This window comes from Odocoileus virginianus, chromosome 17 (assembly GCF_023699985.2).
Source record: "Odocoileus virginianus isolate 20LAN1187 ecotype Illinois chromosome 17, Ovbor_1.2, whole genome shotgun sequence".
Lineage (NCBI taxonomy): Eukaryota > Metazoa > Chordata > Mammalia > Artiodactyla > Cervidae > Odocoileus > Odocoileus virginianus.
Window position 1 is genome coordinate 36,692,905 of NC_069690.1, and position 17,504 is coordinate 36,710,408.

Genomic DNA, 17,504 nt, shown 5'->3' on the forward strand with positions numbered 1-17,504 from the left:
TGAAAGCAAATGAAATCTGGGGAAAAAAAAAAAACCATCCTACTGGGACAAAAAGCATAGTTGGCCCTTTTGAAGCAAGTAGAGCAAGGAGTGTTTCTAAGGCTTTTTTTTTTTTTTTTTTTTTTGGCTTAGGCCAGTTAGGTGGCAGAACTCTGAGGCAAGGCTAAAACATTTAAGTTTACAATATATGCTGACTAGTTTTTGTTAATAAATAGCTAGTGTTAATTCACCAGCAAGTCTGAGTCTACATTCTGACCTTGATGGTTTGCATAGTTTGTGATAGTACCAAAGCTAGTACTGTTCATGCCATGAGGATTTTAAAATCCTAGTAGACTTTGACCAATCCTGCCCTGTTTACTGTTGAATAGCCACAGATGAGGCTGGGCTACTTTGGGGCCTGGCTCTGGGATATGGGCCTATAGTTTCAGTAACTGCTTCAGCTCCCAGCTGAAGATTGGAAGGTTTGTTAAGACAACTGAATTAGCCTCATTAAATGTGTTTAAAACAAAAGGCATAGCCCCAACTCTTGGGTCTTTTCTCCCTCTCTCCAGATGAACTATATTTTATTTCCTTGGTTGAAACAGCAACTGGAATTAGTAACAAATACCATGCAACCTACTCCATTATACAGTTAGATTGGAAAAGAACCAACTTTAAGACTTAATATGTCTGCACATTCAAAAAGGAAGACAAGGGTTTCTATCCTACTGATTTGTGAAAATACACCTCTTCAGGAAGGGCCCATATTCTCATTCCACTGGAGACAACTTGTACACTAGATTTATGTTTCTCAACTAATTCAGGCAGACAGGAACTTTCAAAGAAGTCCTAGATATAAGGACTGGAACTCAAACCACGCATTAAGTTTCACATGTATCCCCACAGTCCCCACATGCTTTCTCTACTGTAAGATTCAGAACTAGAGGAAAGAAAAATATCTCTGTGTGAGACGTGGAAGTGAAAGGGTGCTTGGTACACTGACAAAATGACAAGTTGAAGGCCTGAGTCCCTTTCACTTCCCAGATAGATCAGGGATAGGAAAAAAAGGCTTAACCACTCATCATAATCAGTAGTCAAACACATGGATTTTCCTAGAGCATGTCTACACTTGGTTGTGAAAATGACTTCCAGGAAGGCAGATCCCAACCTGGTACCCCTTTCAGTACATGCATAGCACCAATGCCCTAGAACTATGTATTTAGTCTGAGCTTCTGAAGCTGTTGCTCTAGGTCAGTCCCTACTGGATGAGTTAAAATAGGTTGGTGGAGACACTTTTCTACAAGGCACTTGTTTTTCCAGCTACTTGCCAAACAGACCTGAAGAGCAGGTCTGCTGTAGCTGTGGGTGGTAAAAGCAGGGATGAAGGCAGCCTAAGACAGGACTCCATGGAAAGTACCTCCTCATTCAACAGCTGTTTTTAATTGTTTAGCTTTCCCTAGGAGGAGCAAGGAGTCAGCTATGAAGGTCAGGTCTTGACACTGGAACATGTCTCTAGATTTCTTTTCTCCCCCTCGGTTCTGTTTTTTTTTCTATTTTTATTGAAAATCTATTTTATTGATACTGAAATAGCCCTAGTTTCAGTAGTAAGACCTTATGTGGGGCAGAGACTGAAACAGTGGATCTGGGACTTTACTGGTGGTCCAGCAATTAAGACTCCACGCAAGGGGGTAGGGGTTGGATTGCCCCATTGAGGAACTAAGACCTCACATAGCCTGAAAAAAAAAAGGGGGATCTACTTCCACTGCCTTACATAATTAAAGATGTGTGGGAAAATCAGTTTGAATGATGCCTAGAACTAAAGTCAAGACAAAGCAAGCTTTTGACCCCTACCCCAAAAGACCCCCAGAAGTTTGGTCCTGAGGCCTACTCATCTCCCTGTGAACTCTAGGACCTTGTCTCACTTCCTGTCTCAGGTGTAACAGCTTTCAGAGGCCTTACTTGAGTTCTCATATCTTCTTCCTGCCAGAAAAAGCCTTGAAGCTGGAACACGCACTCCACCTGCCAACAGCAAAAAGAGGTCAGCCCCACAGCAGTGCTGACCAACTTGGCCCAAAGCCCCAGCTAATCAGTAAGCTCCCAGACACAGCTGTACATCTCTCCATAAGGGGACATGAGGGAAGGGGGGTGACCAAAACATACTTTCTCAGACCGGAAGCAACATTAGCAAAGGGGAGGTAAGGCATTTTTCTCTTAAAATCTTTAAAAAAAATGTTAAAAAAGTTGCAAAACTAAAGTTAAAGCCTAATTGTGTACTAAACAAAAATAGGTAGAAACGTTTCTAGAAGGAATACAAAGACATTACTCTGAATTTTACTTGTCACAGTTTTCTATATATTTTATCAGCAGTTTTTCCAACTTAATTTTTAGCCTTTTTTTCCTTCAAAATGTTTTATTTGGTTTACAGTCAATTTTGTTGTTCAGTCACTAAATTGTGTCCGACTCTTTGCAACCCCATGGACTATAGCACGCCAGGCTTCCCTATCTTCCACTATCTCCCAGTTTGCTCAAATTCATGATTCATGTCCATTGAATCGGTGATGCTATCTAACCATTTCATCCTCTGCTGCCTTCTCTTTTTGCCTTAGGAAACAGCTCTTATTTAATAGGACTGACCAACCCCTTCCAACTAGAGTTGGGGGGAGGAGGGGGTGGGAAGCCATTGTAAATTGAAACAAGAGCTCAGCCTTATTCCCAGAATTCTATTTCACCCCACAGAATAAACTCTAGTAGCATCACTGAACCAGGTCACACAGTGGTACATGGGGAGTTCCAGATCACAGGTTTCATCATGGAGAACACAGCCTCCAGCCCAAAACCTTGTCTGGTAATCTCACAGACTGCCAAGTGGCTGTTTATTGCTTGGGCATTTGTAAAGTACCTACCATAGATGGGCATGAGACAGTTCTAACAACCATCTGGTACCTTAAAGCATCCACCACTTCATACGCTTTTGGTTTTTTGAGGGAGAAGATTCTGGTCACCTCAGCTGGAAAGGATTTCAAATGCCTTAAACCCTGGGGTCAAATTGTCTGTTTCTCTAGTTCTGGGACCCTGCTGTTAAAATGAAGAGCTTGGCATGTGCTGGTCCGTCAGTCTCCCAGGTTTCCATCATCACTGTGACTACACTCCAGCTGGTAGGTGGGACCACCAGAGAAAGAACAGCACAGTCAATGTTAAAAATGTAGTTTGCCGCAGGGGGACCGGTAAGGAGCTGGGCCATATGACAAAACCCACCTAGCCCTATGAGAAAAAGGCCAGAGGATACTGAGTCCTTCTTCTAAAAGGATTCAGCTGGCAGACCCTACAAAAAGGTAATAAACTCATTTTTGGAAGATTTAATGCAGTATTTAAGACTGCATTGTCAACCTCCCCCACTCTTCACCCACCTTCCCATAAGAGCTTTGCCTTGGCCACACAATGGTCAGTGCTCTCCTCTTGGGGCCTATTTCCTTTACACTCAGTTTAAATTCAAAATAGGGAAAAATTGCACTTGAGAATGAATCATTCATTTTATTTTATTTTGTCATGTGCTCACAGCATCTTTCTTTCTCTCCTCTCCCTGGCAGGTCACAGAGATAAATTAAAAATAAATCTACAAGGAAATAATTTATAAAAGCACTTCCCAGGCTCATGCCTTCTATCCCTACTGCTCAGTTAGAACGCCTCCCCCTCCAAGTGGGGAAGAGAATCAGTGCTTCCCCCCACTTGAACTCATTCCTGTTAGTCTGGGGCAGACAGTACTCTAGACCCAGGCAGAGGTGGGACAGCAGTAGGAAACAAAGACATGGGTCCAGGAACCACCTGGTCACCTTGGCACTCCCCTCTCTGCCTCCCCCAGGCGGTCCGCCAGAAGCCCTTGCTAAACCGGGGTACGGAGAAGCTGCCTGCGGCCAATAGCCTTGGGGAAGGGGTACCCTCAGCCCCTCTTACATGCACTTCTCATTCTCCTAGAAAGAAACCCAAAAAGAAAGCAGACAAGAGACCTCGGGACAGAGGAGAAAAATCCCAAGTGTTCACACGGTTACACGGAGTCTTTATGGCAAAGAGAACATTTAGCAGCTTTGAATATTGGGGTATCTCCTTTTTACTCAACACAAGCATTCTAGACCCTACAAGTGAAACAGGGCTCAAACCCTAAAAAAAAAAAAAACAAAGCGCAAGAAACTCTAAAAGGACTAGTTTTTGTCGTCGTTGCTGGGTTTCATATTTTTTCTTTCCAGTGACAAGCCCAGTTGTTGGGAGGGGAGGCCTGAGGGAAGGGTCACTCCCCAATGTTGTGCTGAATACTGCCTGGCTTCTCCACATCATCCCCCTGCCTCAGAGCAGCTTCCAGGAGGCTGCAGGCCCAGCACTGGGGGCACTGCCAGCACCCCAGCTGCAGAAGAACTCCAGGCAGCCAGTGAGGGGCGGGGGCACACGGGCAGGAGGAGAACAGCATTCGCATGCAGGCTCTGATGGAGATGTGGGAGCCTCGGCTCAGGGGTGACTGGGCACAGAGGAAGATGGATGGCAGGGCAGTTGAGTGACATGCTTGGTTGGGGCTGCTGCAACACAGGGCCTGTGACCCTTGCCTGTTTACTGTTTCATCCTAACTCTTCAAGTCAGTGTCGGGTCCCAGTGGCTCCCCTATGACTGAAACCTCACAGAAAATATCATCCAAGAGCTCCCCTTCAGGGATGCCAAAGTGCAGGGGCAGGAGAGTTCAGAAGCCCCTTCCAGAACCCACTCCGTGTTCCACCCCTCCCCTGGGGTGAAGTGGGGTTTACTCACACCAAATGGTCTCCCCTAAAACCTGATGCCTGGAATCCTGGCCAGAGTCAACTTAACCTGCCCTTTGATTTTCTTCCCGCTTTGATTTTTCTTCCCCTTCCTTCCTTCCTTCCTTTCCCTCCAGGAAATGAGACTGACTTTCTACTACCTCCCCCTCCGCTCACAAGTCCCTTCCTTCCCATCTGTCCGCTTCCAGCAATGCCAGCACCACCCTTCCCCTGAAGGAAAGGGGAAGGAGTGAGGACCCTGTCCACCCAAACGGTCTGGCCACTTCCACTCCCCTCAGCGGGGGAAGCTGAACCAGACAGCGCCTGCCTCGTCCTGTCCACTGACCCGCAGTCGTCCCCTCTGTGAAGATCTATTAGATAAGAAGGCATTAAAGTCCCCGCTGTAGGTCCAGGTCCAGGCCCAGCCCTTCTCCAGTTCCCATCTCGGTGAGCATCAACCCCCTTCCTCCCCAGGCTCACTTTCTCCGGTCCTTCGGCTTCCTCTCCTGCCGCCGGGCCTGCTGGTCGGCCAAGGTGCGGGGAATGAGGAGGACGCTGCCGTCCCCAGCATACTGGAGCGCATACTGACTGGGCGAATAGGGCCGCCCATTCTCATCCCGCAGCCGCCCAAACACCTCCTGGTACAGGCTCTGGACCTTCTGCTTCATCTGCCGCAGGGACCGGAGGAACTCCACCTTTTCCCGCAACAGCCGAGCTTTATCACGCTGCAGGTCCTCCACGTCCCGCTCCAGGTTCAAGATGGTGTCCAGCTTGCGCTTGCGGCAGTTCTGCGCCGCCATCTTGTTCTTGCCGCGGCGCCGGATGTCACGGATGAGGCTCAGCTGGGCCTCACTCAGCTGGTACTTGGACAGCAGCTCGTTGAACTCCTCCACAGGCAGGTTGATGATCTTGTCATTGGTAAACGGGATCTTCATGGCTCGGGCTCGATGCTCATCCCGGCTCATCTGCTTGTCCAGGAAGTCGGCCTGCTTCTCCTTGCTGCCCTTCTTGAGAGTGCTGGGGGGTGGCAGGTCAGCAGAGTCGAGGGCACTGGGCGCCATGTTGTACGTGTGGTTGTGCCCAACGTGCTCCAAGTAGGGCAGGCAGGAGAGCTGAGACGGGTCCTGATAGCTCATGCGGCAGAACTTGGAATACTCAGGCTGGTAGCCCACAGCGCCCTCAGCCTCTTCCAGATCCAAGGTCTCAGAGTCAGAGCTATAGCCAACCGCACCTTCCTCAGAAAAGGAGGAAGAGGCTGAGGAAGAAGCAGAGGAGGAGGAAGAGGAGGAGGAAGAGGAGGAGGAAGAGGAACTACCTTCAGAGCTGCTCAGGGAGGAAGGGCTATGGCTGGAGTCCAAGGAGAGGCCTGAGTCAGAATCAAATTCTTCTTCGAGCTGGGAGGCCTGCACTGGGTTAAAGCCTTCTTCAATGGCCAGGTCCATCAAGCTGATTTCATCCAGCATGGCTTCATCTAATAGACCCCCCAGCGGATCAGGCAGCTCAGGACCGGCTGTGTCATTGGCCGTGCCATTGAGCTGTGGTGGAAAGAAGAGCCCCGCCAGGTTGGTGGAACCAAAGGTGGAGTTGAGGCTGGTGGAATTGCTGGGGACCAGCGGGAGCAGCGTGGAACTACTGGCCACAGGCAGGCTCTCCACCTCCGGGCTGAAGAGTGAGAAGTCCTGGCTGCAGCCCCCCAGGGATGCCTGATGCAGGCTGACATTCTGATTGATGGGAGTGTTGGGGGCAAGGCTGTAGTTGGTGCTCAGTGGGTCTCCTGGAGGGGCATTATACAGGATTTCACTTGTTGATGTGTTCACTTCCATGGCCTGGGAGGAGAGACGAGCGTCACCGTTCACTCTGCGCAGATTCCCTCCCCTGGTGTGGCCGGGGCCTCACACTAGCAGGCACCCAACACAGGCATGGCCGCCTGGGTATAAATGCAAGAGATGGGAAACCAGAGCTCACTTGATCCACCAGGCCTGGCAGAGATGGGTTCCTCCCTGTGGACTCCCCCCAAGGCAGAACTGATGGGCTCCCGGTCACCTCTGGCCAGTCTCCCCCATCATGGAGTGAGAGAACAAAAGCTCCTAACACTGAGAAATCAGCACAGTGAAGTGAACACCTGGCCTTGCAGTGAGCCAGCCTAGCTGCACCACTTGCTACTGTAAGACCAGAAGCATTTCATTCAGCCTCTCTCTGAGCTTCAGTGTCCTCACCTTTAAAATAATAAAAGGGCTGGCGAGATGATGTGAGGGCCAAGTGACATGACAATGGCTGCAAAGGACTGCAGGAATGTCAGCCTGTTTTAATGCCAAATCTAGGAAACACCTAGCCAAGTGATTACCTGCCTGAAGGAAAGGAAGAAGGTGAACCTAGGAGGCAGGCCTGCTTTAGAAGCCTCAGTTCCAGGGCTGCTTTTCCCCAACCCCAATCCTGACTCCACCCACTACTGCCCCAATGAGACACCTGGACAGTTACATCTCGGTATCCCCACTTTCCTTATGAATCAGAAAGGTGTTACTCTTTCTTTACCCAGAAGTGGAAAAGCAACTGAAAATGAAGATACTCCAAGGAAAGTCTGACAGGTTTGTGCCTGGTTCTGATAATCCTACCTGCATTTCCATGATGGACATGAGATCTTGCCACTGCTGTTCCAAATCAAATGGTGACTCTGTCCCAGTCAGGAGAGGAGACAAAAGGTTGTTCTGAAGACCTGGGGGCTCACTCTCACTAGGCACTGCTTCTGTTATGCTGGAAATGTCTGCCGGAAACTAGAGCAAAACACAGAAGGTTTAACAGGGGAGGAGGAAAGACCACCTTCTGCCTTCCTCCCGAGACTACCGCCTGAGGCTCTGTATCTTCCTTCCTCTGAACTCACCCCCAGCAGCCAGGAGAGGGCCAACACCAAAAGCTGGCCCCCTGGGCAGTCACAGAGACACACCATGTGCAGGCTACCCTGCTGGCTCAGTGGGCTCTCCCTAGAGTCCTGCTCACCTCGGCATTCTCCCCAAAGGGGCAGGTGGCCTCCAGCAGCCTAAGGCACTCTTCCAAGGACAGGGCTGTCTGGTCCTCCCCACCAGGCACCTGTGGCAACAGCAACTGTTAAGTCTGACTGACCCAGGCCTTGGCTGCCTGTGGGCCAGAGCCCCTTCCCCAGCCTTTCCAAGGGAAAGCTGGAAGGAGGCCTTGTGTGGTCGTAGGGCTACACTCTCCCTACTTCCCCAGGCTCTCGGCTGGCCGCAAGCCCCAAACTCCAGGGGAGAAGAGTGGGAGGGTTCTGATGCAAGCGGACGGCCACTAGGTGCTCTGGCTCCCGCGTGCTGTTCTTTATAAGGTGTGGTCCCTCCACTGCTGCTGCGGCTCTTCCACTCCCACTTCCTCAGCCACCACTGTGACTTGATGATGTGAGATCCCATCACTGAGATCCCAACCCGAGATATACATTCAGGCCCATCCCATAGACACACACTGCCTTCTCTAAAGAGAAGTTTCTAGAAGTAGGCAGAGGTGGGAGTACCTGTGCAGGGAAGCTCTCCCCAGTCTCTCCATCCACTAGCAGGTTTCGTGCCAGAGCTTCTGCACCCTCGCCTGGCCATGTGTCCTCTTGCTCTGCTCCATCTTGCAGTTCCTTATCCACATCCTGCTCCTTCTGGCGATGACTGTAGTCAAAAATCTCACGCCCAGCCCCCAGGTCAATATCCTGTCGCCAAAGGATGTCAATCAGATCTATGTCCTGAAAGATAGAGCACCATGACTTTAGATCTGGGGTCCAGGGGCCCCTCCCTGTCCTGCCCCTTAGAAGTCCCTCCAAGCATCGCCCCAACTACTCCTGGGTGGGGTCGCTCTCAATCTACACCTGCCAGCTTCTACTGCTGTCCCCTCCGTACCAGCAAGGTTTCATTCATCTATTTCCAGACACCAGCCTCCAAAACAAAAAGAGAGATAGCAAAAACCTCTAGCATGACTATCACCACACTAGCCTGTGTGCTTAGGATCTGGACCAGACACACAGCCAGGCCAAAAGGCAGGGCAATCTCACCACAACTTAAGAAGGAAGGGCAAAGCAGAAGACAGCTCTCATTTTGGGAACGGGAATCCCTTAAAAGCTGGTTTGTAGAAAGATGGCCATGGCAAGCAAGGGTGAACTGTGAGGCAGAGTTGCTTCGCAGTGGCCAGGCTTGCATCAGCTTATGGTGCCATTGTATTTGCATAAAGGGGTGGGGTGGGCTGGAGAGGAAAATCCCTGCATTTGCAACCACCTGATGCAACCAATGACAACTACAGGCTACCTCCAGCCCTTCCTACAGCCATTCCCCCTCTCCCTGGCTGAGGCAGGAGTACGGATAAACACGCACAACTCTTAGCCCAGGCTCACCTCAAGATCCATCCCTGCTAGAATGCCCACTCTCAGCTGATCCCAGCAAGCCGCCTCAATCCCCGGAGAGCCTCAAGCGGTCAGATGATCCTCATTGGGCACCCCACCCCTGCCAAGGCCAGCCCCATAGTGTCCCCTCACACCAGTGCTCACTCCCTTACCACACCCCAGGACTCACTGACTGCCATCAGTCAACCCACTCAAGGACATAGCCCCCATCACCGCCCAGCCACAACTGCCGCCTTGGGCACCAAAATGCCTCCCTCCCACTCTACCCTGGCGCCTCCTGATCAGTTCCTGCTCCAACTGCCACCCCCACTGCCACCCAGCATACCAGCATACAACCCCAATAAATAAGAGACATTTGGATTTCCTATACATGCATGTGGCTGAAGAAACCCTGAATTGTTGCCTTCCGCTCAGATGTTAAAAGGCAGATACTTTCCATAAAGCATAATCCTTAGCGTAGAGCTTAGACCCACCTCCCTAGCTCTGATAGGGCATCTTGTTCCCACCGTAACCCTAATTCTAAGACCTCCCAGGTGTCTCCCCCACCCCCCAGTCTCCCCACACACACCAACCTGAACAGAAGCCCTGGACCCAGAAGCAGAGGGGGGCTGGGCCACCCGGTGACCAGCCACCAAAGAGTTAAGGGGCCGGCTCCCTTTGGCATGGCCCCCACCACTGTGAGAGCTGCGGTCCAGACGGGTCATGGTCTGCGAGATGAGCCCCAGGGCAGCTGGTGCCGGGCAGCCGGACAGGGGGCTCCAAGGAGCTCGCGGCTCTCAAGGAGCAAACCAGGCTGGAAGGGTGGCCCCTTGCTAGCTCCGAGGGGCCCAAGGAGGGTGCCCCGCCCGTGCTGCTGCCTGGGCGGCCCAGCCCAGCCCCCTTTCTCCATCCTGAAGCAGCCCCCTCCCACCTCACAACCCCAGTTCCACTCAGGCGCCTGGCAGCCCCCACCCTGAGCTCACCGCAGAGGCTGCAGTGAGATGGGACTCCCACCCCATGCTCCGTGCTCAAGCTGCAGAGGAAAGCAAGCTCCCTCCTGGGCCTATCCTCCCGCTCCTCCCTTTCTCCCCCTTCCCATGCCCCCCAAACTTGTTACCTAGGCTGCAGCAAGGAGCCAATCCCCTCCCCCTCCCACCCCGCAGGTCACTGCTGAGGCTGCAGAGAACCAATCCCCTCCCCCAGGTCAGCAGCTGGGCTGCGGAAAGAGCCAATCCCCTCCCACTGTCGTTACCTAGGCTGCGACGAGAGCCAATCTCCTCCCCCAAGTCTCCGCTGGAGATGCGGAAGGAGCCAATCCCCTCCCACCGCCTGTTACCTAGCTGCAGCCGGGAGCCAATCTCTGCACCAGGGCAGCTGGAGAAGCTGCCGCAAGGAACCAGCCCATCCCTGGGCCGCCTCCGTCTCCTCAAGGAGACGCACCCAGGGGCGGGCAGCCCCACCCAGCCCAGTCAGCCAGCCAGGGTGGCGCAGTGAGAGAGCCCTGGGGGGAAGGGGTGCCACTCTCCCTCCTGTCGCATCCTGCTTACCCAGCCCACTCAGGACTGGACAGACACTCCTCCCGCAGCTTCCCTGGGAATTTAAGTTCTTCCCTGGAAGTGGAAGGAGCATTCCCATTCCTCTGCAGGGCTGTGGCCAGTCGTCCTCAAGACCAAGGATCAAAGCTAGGCTGGGCAGGAACCCAGTGAGCCCAGACCCACTGGGAACCATGGGCTTTGTCACCCTAGGGCAGGCCAGATGAGAGGAAGGGGGAAGCCATCCACACTTATGCAGGGATGTCATGGCGCTGGCCCAGCCTAGGCAAGAGGGAGACAGGAACCTGAAGGCCAGCACTGAACGGTGCTCTGCAAAGTCCTGGACACAAAAACATCCCCCCACCCTTAACCCCAGCTGTTTTCAAGAGCATTCTCTGCCTGAGCCCCAGCTCACATCTATAAAGCAGAAAATAAGACCCTGAAAAAATCAGGGTCACAGTTCTGGCTCCCATCCTCACTGCTGCTCCCCTTGCACCTAAGGTCAGGTCAGGGACAGTATGTTCTCCACGGTCACAGACTGCTCCTCCTCGCCTGCTAAGAGCTGTACACAGGCCACCCCCCGCTCTGGGCAGAGTGCCAACCTCGAGGGGAATCCTATCCCTGACAAGGGCCTGGGCTATAGCTGTCCATCGAATAGGCCTGGCAGCAGGGGAGTGCTGCCACCCCGGGGATAATACCAGCTCCAGCAGTGCCTGTCACATGCTCTGGACCTGGGTATTTTTATCCCTGAGTTGCTGAGGAAATGTTGTTCTAGACACAATAATCCTCCCTTCCCCCACACCCAGCCTGGGCCCCTAATGCTGACCCATCCTTAACCTCCAAAGGGAGCAGTGAAGGCCTGGGGTCAGGAAAAGAACGAACTTCATGAAGGCCAAGAAATGCAGGGCAGCAGGGTCAAAGTTCCAACCCATCCAATTACATTGAAAATGTCCCATCCCATCCCAGGAGAGTTTCCTGCAGGAAGAGGAATGAAGCTACGCCTGCAGGGTTCCCAGAAGCAGAGTTCCCAAGCCCAATTATACCCACCCCTTGAGGAGCTACCATGGGGTGGGAGGATGGAAGAGGAGGCTGGGAGGCACACTTCTTCAGACCACTGGGCCAGACTGGAGCCCATTTGAAGGAAGAGAACAGAGGAAGCAGAGAGAGGGGGCACTGTAAGAATCTCAGAAAAGAGGCACTGCAAGGCAAGGAGTGCTCATGGCCCCCTGGCTCAGATAATTCTAGTCTCCCTCAAAGTAGAGCTAGTATAAGCCAGCTCAGCACAGAGCAGCCCTGGCACGATGGACATTTGGGGCAGGTCAATCGGTTACTTAGGGGCTGTCCTGTGCTTTTTAGGAAATTCAGCAGTATCCCGTGCCTCTCCCCACTAGATCCCAATTACACCTTTTCCAGTTGTGACAACCAAAACTGTCTCTAGACACTGTCACATGTCCCCTGATACCACAAAATCATCCCCAATTGAGGACCACGGGCCCAGAGGAAGCCACATGATTTGACAGTCACTACATGATTTGACAGTCACTAACATTCAGAGACCTGAACTCAGGAACAGACTTGAAGGCAGGATGGGAGGCAAAACCTGGTCTGATTGGTAGACAGAGCCAAGTTTCTACAGCTTCTTTAAAAGTTTCAACACATCTTCACTCCCTCCTCTTCCCAAACACTCCCCCCATGCACCCTTGCTTCAAGACTCAGCCCTGGAAAACCCAGCCCAGTGCAATCCCTCTTTCCCTAACAGCCAGGCAAGCAAAGCAGACCTTTTCCCAAGCTCCTTAAGACTGCATGGCAAGAGAGAGTCAAAAGCAGAGTTCAAAGCCATCCTATCACACTGGCGGAGCAGGGGCAGCAGAAGCCATTTAACACTCTTAAAGGCAACTGCATCACCTTCTTTCCAGAACAGAATGTCAGCCACTCGTCAGGAGTTCAGATCTCTGACAGTTCAAAGCAAGCTGACTTCAGCAGCAGAATGCAGTTTCTCTTCTAGCTTCCAGCCCTCCTGTCCCTACTCCCTGCAGTGGGCCTTTAGCAAAGAATGGGAGCCTGGCCCTCTCCTGGCCAAGAATAACTATCTAAATCTACCCCCTGGCTCAGGCCCAGGAGAGCCGCCTTATCAGGACCTTACAACAACAACAGGCCTGACCACAAAGCAGGAGAACTTTAGGATATGTATGTGTGTTTTGATGTGGGGGGAGGTACAAGGCAACAGTCCACAAAATATCTGTGTCTTAGCAACCGATATACAGCGCATCAGAGCCCATCACAACATGACTCCCTCCCCCACCCCAGGCCTCTAGGACTCATGTTGAAATCCAAGCAGTAAACACACAGGCATGTTCTAGGAACCTCCCACTGCCCTGACAGTACATTTAGAGGTGGGTCGATTCTAGTCAGAGAGTCCAGCCCATTCCTAACCAAGATCAATGCCCGAAACTCCTTGGAACCTCTCTGGTTCTTTACAGTGCTTAGTACAACAACCATACTCCTTCAGGACCAGCCCAACCCACCCCCCAACCCCAGACCCTTCCCACCCACCCCTCCACATTGCCACTAACCTCTTTGGTTAAGTCTCCACTGACTGGAGGGGCTACAGCTCCCAAATCCTCCAAATCTTCACTGAATCCCTGCTCCGTTTCGCTTTCTCGCACCCCGTTGTCTGGGCCTGTCACATCTTGGAGACCACTGGAACTCTCGAGGGCGAGGCCTGAGCTGGGCTGGCTGCCAGAGACAGACCCCTCTGGATCCCGGTGGACCAGCCAGGCGTTAACCTCAGTAGTTGGCACCTGGAACCTGTCCAGGGCCCTCACCTGATTGAGGAGTCGCCGGGCAGTGAAGTAATTGTCCAGGTCTATGCTCTTGGGGTGGATACCATAGCCATCCAAGGTATTCCTCAGGTTGTGGAACTGGGTCTGAGTATAGGCAGAACTGGGCCCCAGGATGATCTCCCGAAGCGGGGGGAGCTGTGAGGTCAGGTAAGTATCCACGTCCACCCGCACCCCAATCAAACTGAGCAGAATGGTGAACTGGAGGAGTCCTTCCGTTAAGTATTTCTTCAGAGAAAGCATTGCTGAAGGACCAGAATGTTTATGTTTTTTGGTTTTTAAATCTTCTGAAAGACAAATCAAGGCCACTGCTCTGCTGCTCCAGCCAGCAAGTCACCCTCCTCAGTGCCAAACCCTGTACCCCACCCTGGCAGAACACAGGGGCTGAGCTCCCTGATGGCCTCAGAGGAAAACACACCCCTTGGAGCCAAGGCCACACTCCAGACCACATTCACTTTTCCCTTCTTGACACCTCACCTCTGAAAGTACAACTGTTGCTAACCCAGTCCAGGCCCTCAAGGCCCACGTGACTTACTGTCTCCACAATCCACATACAGTCACTTCCTCACTCACATTAGTTGTCCTCTTTGTAGATTCTGTAGATTCCACTGCAGGCTGTTCTCAGAAACAGCTGATGATTTTTTTTTTCTCCTTCTCCTTCCTAAGGTTTATTTTCTTTGGCTGGAGCTACAGGCCTTTTGTCTTGGGTCAGAGTGTCCCGCCTCCTCCACACTTACCAGGGGGGTTTCCAGAGAAACCTGAAACAGGAATCACAAAAGCAACAGGATAAGGTTCTATTATTTTCATACCAGGATCAAGGCAGAAGGTAGGAAACATATTAAAAGGCCACTTTTATCTCTGTTAAAAAATAAATCCAGTTATTACACTCCCAGAAAAACCACAAAATCTTGTACAGATAGAACAACTATGCAAAGAAGGTACTGGCCACAAGGGATCTCAATATCTGGATATTAATTTTGTGATGCTCTAAAAGGTAGCTCATTTTAGATAAGCAGATAATGCCCAGGGCATCCAAAATATTTTACATGTTATCTGATTTACCAACCCTCCCCCACCCCATTACACACTACCCAGCTTCTATTTTTAGCATGAGAAGTTCATTTCCTATCTTAAAAGTTTGTTTCCCATCTCTCAGGATAAAACATGCCTATAATTCTTGTCCCTTCAAGTTCTTAAGAGGAGAATTTATTAATGCGTGGGAGTGTGAAAGGACACCACCACAGAAAAGTATGACACCTTTTGTTTTCCCAACTTTAAAATCCGATTTCTCTTTCCTATTACCTTCACACACACACACAAAAAGTGGGGGTACTGGCGGGATGGGAAGGGGTCTGTAACAGGATTATTCTGTCCAGAATTTGAATACGCATGTTTTATTTTCATTCATGTGACCTTCTGATCCAAAGTAGAGGGCTATGGCCAAGTCTTCAACCCAGCCAGCCAAGTGGGGAGGGAGTAAACCTGCCTTTCGGTTCTAGTCTCTACTTTTGAGCTTCCATTAACCTTATAAACCAAGACATAGCCCTCTGATCTCCAAGGCTATGACCCACCTACCAACTTCATCCTAAAGGGAAAAAGACAAACGCACACCCACCCAAAGACAGACACACACACCCCTTATCTGGCTAGAATAAACATAATTGCGACCCAGAATTCCTGCTTACACTACCCTCCAGTTCTCACGCAGTTTACTACTAAAAACCTCCCAAGAGCAATTAAGTTCCAGAAACCGGACAAGGTCCCTTAAAGATCGAGTAATGCCAGGTCTGAGCCCGGTCCCACCCTGCCCCGGATACCCGAGTCCGGCTGGGACCAAGTCGCCATGCCGCTCCTGGCGCCTCGGCTTCTAGCCTTCTGGGCAGCAGCGAACAAGTGCTACTTTCCTGGCCTTGACCCACCCGGACGGCCAAACCCCACCCCGCCCTCCGCCCCTATGGCCCCACCCCGCTCCCCAGCACGGGCTTAACACCACGCCTTCTCAGGCCCTCAGCCCTCCCCAGTCCAACCCACCCCGGAGCTGGAATTCTCCACGGCCTTTCGGCCCCTCCCTGCCAGGCCCAGGGCCCGGCCCCGAGGTAAACCCCGCTCCGCCGCCCGCTCCCGCCTCCTGCCCCTCAGCTCCACCCCGCCGCCCTTCACTCTGTAAGCCTCGGTCCCGCGGGGCTGTGCCCCTCCCGTTAGGGAAAGAAAGGTGCCTGATACCCGCTGCTGAGCTCGGCGTCCGCCGCTGCCACCACAGCAAGCCCTCAGCCCGAGTCCAGGCCTTGCAGCCGCCAGCGCCGGCCGGCCTAGAGCTCGCCAGCCTCCGCTTCCCTCCCCGCCCCCTCCTTCCACCTCACTCGGAAGCCCGCCCTCCGAGTCCTCCCCGGCAATACGTTTCTCCAATCAAAGAGCCGAGATGGTGGCCGTCGCCGGATGTCGCTTTGACGGATAGTAAAGAGAGCCCAGTAACTGAGTATGCCTCCTTCTCCCTTTACCGGTTTCTCAAGACTGACATGGTCCATGGCCCAATAGGCATGTAGGCCCGCCTCACGGCGTGGGCCCACCAATAAGTGGGGCGAAGGCCACAGCGCCCGGCGTTTGGGACCCCCTCGGCCGTGCTTTGGCCGCAGACGGTATTACAGCCTGGGCATGGAGTGAGGTGAACAGGCTGTGCGCTTCCAGTGCATTCTTTGACGGGTATAAGGGCTTAGGACTGGGAATGGGAGATGGTATCACCGCCGGAGCGCGGAGTCCCCCCACTGAGGGTTCCCACGGTGACTTGCAAAAGTCCAGTGAGACCTGAGAGGCCGAGGTAGGGCACAGAGCATGTGTTTCGCCTGGTTTGGACGCTCATGCCGCCATCTTGGGTGCTGGCAGCGGAATCCGGTCTCCCAGCTTCCGTTCCATGAGGGCCCGGCGCTGGGCCCTTTGCCAGTCAGGGATCGTTGCGCCCCTTGTGTGCGAGTAGTGTGGATGGGTTGCCACGAAGGTGGTGGGACGTTGGGGATATGAGCGATGTGGCATAGTTAGTGATTTTTGCGACGATACAAACACCGTCTCCTCTGTCTGCTCTTCCCCCGCCTAACTTCCCACGCAGCTTAGTTTTGCTTTTCAGAGACTCCTCAGTTTCTAGTGTTCTCCACTCTTTTAACCAACAACTTTGATTTTCGAACGTTGATTTACCCCCAGCATCACCTTGGGGAGTTTTTAAGCTTGCACATTTTGAGGCATCACACCAGAGTTAATAATTCACTTATATCCTGAGGTGGCAGTGTGATAACCTTGCCCGTTTAGTAAACGACCCATAGTGCGAAGACCCCTTAAAAGGGGTCTAAAGACAAGCACTGAGTTGGAGTTCGTAGTACGTTGTTCCTAGCTGTGGGACAGAGGCGTTGACTCAAATTCTTGACTCCCTAGAAGATCCTGTTAATCTAGTGGGCAAGTCATTGGTCCTTGTACAACAAAGAACAAGGCCGACTGATAAGTCATTTGATGAGGTCGAGTCCATCACATGTTTGGAGTTAGGCAGCTAAATCTGGGATGGTTCACAGATTATAAAGCACTTTCACTATACATAAGTATAAGCATTGAATTCCCTGAAAACTACAGAGTTAGTTACCCATTTCAAAGATGGATTCAGAGAGCACATGTTTTATTTTCTCGTTTTACTATTTGTCTTCCAGAAAATGCTAGAATATGAACTCCATTGAGGACTAGAGTTTTGTGCATTAATGGTTGAGTCTTTCAAAGCCTAGAACTGTACCTGCAATAGTAGACACTCAATAAATACTTGCTAGGAGTTCCCAGGGGTCTAGTGGTTAGTGATATGGGCTTTCACTGTAGTGACCTGATGGGGAGCTGAGATCCCACAAGCCCACAGGGTAGCTATAAAAAAATAAATAAAATCTGGGGGGGGGGGGGGGAGCTTGCTGAGTAATTGAAGGGGAACTCAAGCACTCCTGTGATTAAAAGTTCTTGTTAAAAACAGAAATTAATCCTTGGAGGAGAT

The 17,504-nt window shown here is 51.8% G+C and overlaps 1 protein-coding gene across 6 annotated transcripts; it reads right to left on the reverse strand.

Moving 5' to 3' along the window:
• Positions 1 to 531: 531 nt before the first annotated feature.
• NFE2L1 (NFE2 like bZIP transcription factor 1) lies at positions 532 to 15,843 on the reverse strand. Of its 6 annotated transcripts, none has more exons than XM_020870743.2 (6): positions 15,716 to 15,843; positions 13,226 to 14,250; positions 8,275 to 8,490; positions 7,752 to 7,841; positions 7,370 to 7,528; positions 532 to 6,583 (listed from the first exon to the last, which is right to left on the reverse strand). In XM_020870743.2, exons 2-6 carry the CDS (start codon positions 13,733 to 13,735, stop codon positions 5,234 to 5,236), a joined length of 2,325 nt encoding a protein of 774 aa, XP_020726402.1. In that variant the 5' UTR covers positions 13,736 to 14,250; positions 15,716 to 15,843; the 3' UTR covers positions 532 to 5,233. The 6 variants fall into 6 exon arrangements, with proteins under 6 accessions (XP_020726402.1, XP_020726403.1, XP_020726401.1 ...); XM_020870744.2 differs by lacking the exon at positions 15,716 to 15,843 and adding an exon at positions 15,310 to 15,416 and having other exon boundaries at positions 8,275 to 8,457; XM_020870742.2 differs by lacking the exon at positions 15,716 to 15,843 and adding an exon at positions 15,310 to 15,416.
• Positions 15,844 to 17,504: the final 1,661 nt, after the last annotated feature.